The sequence below is a fragment of the Anoplophora glabripennis genome, unplaced genomic scaffold (assembly GCF_000390285.2).
Source record: "Anoplophora glabripennis isolate ALB-LARVAE unplaced genomic scaffold, Agla_2.0 scaffold5234, whole genome shotgun sequence".
Classification (NCBI taxonomy): Eukaryota; Metazoa; Arthropoda; class Insecta; order Coleoptera; family Cerambycidae; genus Anoplophora; species Anoplophora glabripennis.
This window is the reverse complement of record NW_019421328.1, coordinates 1-4,092: the sequence shown is the minus strand read 5'-3', so window position 1 is coordinate 4,092 and position 4,092 is coordinate 1. Positions and strand designations below refer to the sequence as shown.

The 4,092-nt window shown below is 36.0% G+C and overlaps 1 protein-coding gene across 1 annotated transcript; it reads left to right on the top strand.

Annotated features, from left to right (window-relative positions):
- Positions 1-734: 734 nt before the first annotated feature.
- On the top strand, positions 735-3,639 carry LOC111692940 (putative serine protease K12H4.7). Its single transcript, XM_023457072.1, has 4 exons — positions 735-979; positions 1,146-1,333; positions 1,951-2,186; positions 3,179-3,639. Exons 1-4 carry the CDS (start codon positions 788-790, stop codon positions 3,622-3,624), a joined length of 1,062 nt encoding a protein of 353 aa, XP_023312840.1. The 5' UTR covers positions 735-787; the 3' UTR covers positions 3,625-3,639.
- Positions 3,640-4,092: the final 453 nt, after the last annotated feature.

Here is a 4,092-nt window from a genome sequence, read left to right as displayed (position 1 = left end):
CCTTAGAATAGAACAAATTGACATGTTCAGAAGCCATAAACATTACTAATAAATTGTAAATATACAAGGTCATTCAATCATAATGTTATTAATTTTAACCATGTACTCGAAGGGCCTAATAAAGACAGAAAATCGAAAAAAAAAAAATTTCACGACCTTTTAAAAGACTTTAATTCGGTGCCCACACATTTTCTGACCGGGACTACAAAGCGTTCGAACATTGAAGCGAAACAGCCTTGCCGAATCAGAACTACATAAATAATAAAAACATATCAAACCTACCAACGTTAATAGTATCTTGTGTACTGTTTTCCCGCAACCTTGGAAACCAGGTCATACCTATGGAGTTGGGATATGTAGAAAGTATGCAGAATGCAATATAAAATACAACCCGCAGTTTATTTCGGATTGTTTCGAGTGTCGATCGTAATGACTAATTTTGCGAATTTGGCTTCCTTGCCACAGATAAACATTTCTCTTTTCTCAAAAATTTTGCCTGTGTGTAATAAATTTTCGCCTCTAATTTAATTTCCCAATTAATAAAGGATAATGACACTCACCTAATATTTTTAAATGAACGAAATCAGTAACACGCAAAAAACTCATTGTTTACAATTTATCTCCTCACTCCATATTTTTTCCCGCATTGTATATTATCGTCACATTTCAATATGCTGCTGATTAATGGAAGATTAGGCAAGATTATTTTATCATATCTTTAAGAACTCGAGTCTCAAGGGTTTGTGTCTTCATTCACGAATGTAATGTGCGCCCGAATTTAAGAAATATGAAAAGCCACGTCTTTGTAGTCCTCTTTTGTGCGCATCACGCTTTTGCTTTGGACGATACCTTCCTGGGGCAATACGAAAATTACTTCCTTCCACCCCCGAGCGATCTTGACACGAAAGCCGTAACCACGCAGTACTTTTCTCAAGTTTTGGACCACTATGACCCCACGAACACAGCCCGCTGGTCACAGGTACTTAATACAGAAAAACATTTTTACAAAATAACTATTGTCATTAAATTGTTTTATTTTGTCTCCTGTTAAAAAAAGAAGATAATTCCAAGGACAATACGTGATTTCTGATGAACAACTCACGTTATTCCTGAATTCATTTTTAGTCACATTTTTCTTATTCCAGAGGTATTTTGTAAACACGCAACATTTCAATACGACTGAAGGATTTGTCGTGTTCCTCCTGATTGGGGGTGAAGGACAAGCTGGCGTACAATGGATGTCCGCTGGAGCATGGATCCAAACTGCGAGGGAATATGGTGCTCTCTTATTTCAGCTGGAGCACAGATTTTACGGAGAAAGTCACCCGCTTAGGTATGTTCGTGTTAAATCTAGAATCAGTTTCTTAATTCCCAATTGCGGTTTGCTTCAACATTTTTCCGAATCTGACGCAAAAATATTAAAGAGGATATGAGTCATTATTAAACTTATCAATGCCTTACCGTTAAGTTTTTAATTGCAAATTATCATGCTTGTACTACTCTTAAACAGTACAAGATAAGTGCTATCTGTTGTTGCTGTTATGGGTTTAGATTATTCATTTGTTGAATGGAATGGGAATATTTTTGTTTAAATACGTATCGATTTAATATACACTTACACAGCATGTTTTCTAAATCAATGTCATTACTTCTGGTTGTCTCGGAGACAATTCGCTTTCGACCCTTAGGCTTTTTAACGTAAAATAACCCAAAGGACAACCTACTGAAGTTATGACATACACCTGAAGCATTATCTGCTATGTATTCTATAATAGTTTATCAAGGAAAAAAAACAAAGGAAATATTCGGAAATCCGTAAATATGGAAAAGTCAGTTACAATTTGTAATTACGGTAAATTTTTTAATGAAACTCTTTACATACCCCTTAAAAACTCTAACAAACAGAACTAGAAAACCTTAATAATGATAAGTTACGTTTTATTTTTTTAGCGATCTAAGTCTTCCTAATCTGCGCTTCTTATCAAGCCAACAGGCCATTGAGGACATCGCAACTTTCATAAGTGCGATGAATCGCGAGTATCATTTGCCGCAAAATGTGAAATGGATACTTTTCGGGGGATCTTATTCGGGGTCTCTGGCCACTTGGGCCAGACAGAAATATCCCCATTTGATACACGGTGTCATGGCATCCAGTAGCCCCGTTTATGCCCATTTGGATTTCTACGGTAAGTCAATGTCTTGTTGTGACAACCTTAAAACGTTTAGATTTAACATTTTGACAAAAAAAAAACCTGTTCTGTTGCAATAACAACAATAAATATATTGCTTATGTCTCGACCCAAGCACTTGTTCAAGTGGAAAATTTCTAAATCAGTATCTTATTCCGAAACTATACCAATTGTTATTTTAATGTATTAATGAGATTAACGCTAAACCCTGCTAATATATGATTATTGTTACTTTACGGTATCATAGAGTATGATTTATTGAACGTAATAGATCAATGTCAAACTGAACAGTAACATAACTTTCTTTATTTTAAAACAAATTCACAAAAATTTCCAGTTGACGAACAGCCAAAACATAACTTGCTAAAAAACTACGGACTAAAGCCAAGTCCGGCATTGAAGTACACCCTCAATATCCAATGAACATATTTCTCGTTAATAATTACGTACCGGTTATTTTATATCTGCTACTGCTTCAAGTAACGGTTGCTATCTAAATACTGTTACTTTGGAGCTGTTTCTCGGAACTGTTATTTGGGAACCGTTACTTTGCAACCGTTACTTAGGAACTGTTCCTTTGGAACTGTTACATTGGAACCGTTCCTTTGAAGTCCTTACTTAGGAACTGTTCCTTTGAAAACGTTACTTTGGAACCGTTACTCGGGAACTGTTCTTTAGGAACCGTTACGTAGGAACCTTTACTTTGAACCGTTATTTTGGAACCGTTACTTAGGAACTGTTCCTTTGGAACCGTTACTTAGGAACTGTTCCTTTGGAACCGTTACTCGGGAACTGTTCTTTATGAACCGTTTCTTGGGAACTGTTTGGAACCGTTACGTAGGAACCTTTACTTTGGAACCGTTACTTAGGAACTGTTCCTTTGGAACCGTTACTTGGGGACTGTTTCTTTGGAACCGTTGCTCCTTGACAAAGATATACATTCGCAAACACTTTTCATTCATTGTGTAACAATTTAAACCTTATTATAGAATACTTTGAGATTGTCTTCAACAGCCTGTCCAGTAACAGCCATCAGTGTGCGCTCGCGATGAAGAAGTCTTTCGAACAGCTCGAATATTACATAAACAATCCGAACGAGGAGAACGTCACAGCCCTGTTCAACCTGTGTCTCGACATAAACCTTGACGAGAACAGGATCGAGAACAACATCGCGTACCTATTCGAGAGACTCAGCAGTAGGATAGCCGGCGTGGTGCAATATCACGGGATTGCCGGCCAACCCACCATAGACTCCCTATGCAACATCTTCAATAATGTATCTCTTGGTAGAGAGATCGATAGACTGGCGGGAGTCGCTAGGTTTTTGTACGGGACTAGTTGTGTCGCTTATAGGTTCCAAGCTCTTTTGAATACTTTGGGCAACACGGCTATTTTGTCTACTAGGAATTGTAAGTATATGCGTTTTTGTGCTTGAAAATTGAGGCTAAGTTTAGATTTACTTTTAAGTTTCTAAAATAAACCCTTGAAAACGTTTAAGGTTCGGAAATATTTGATCTCGAGATTTCATTGGTACTTGTCATTTTTTGATTTAATTCATATGATTAGGAAATAATAGGTATTTTAATGTTACTATCTCGAACATATAAATTAATAGATTCTTAATGAGGAATTAATTTTACGGTACTTTTTTAGAATTCCTGTATGATATTTATCTTTTTTATCAAGTAAGTACATTCCAAACACTTCAAAACTAACATATTTCTAATAGTTGTGAATTTTTGACGCTTCATGAAGAAGTGAAATTCATGTAATGTACCAAATCTGTTGTCAAATAACTTTATGAATTTATTTACGAATAAGTGCGTTCCAATTTTCCTCAATTTTACCTTCAAGTTTGCAAGTACCAACCAGCAAATTTACTGCAGTCGAATTAGAGTTTGAA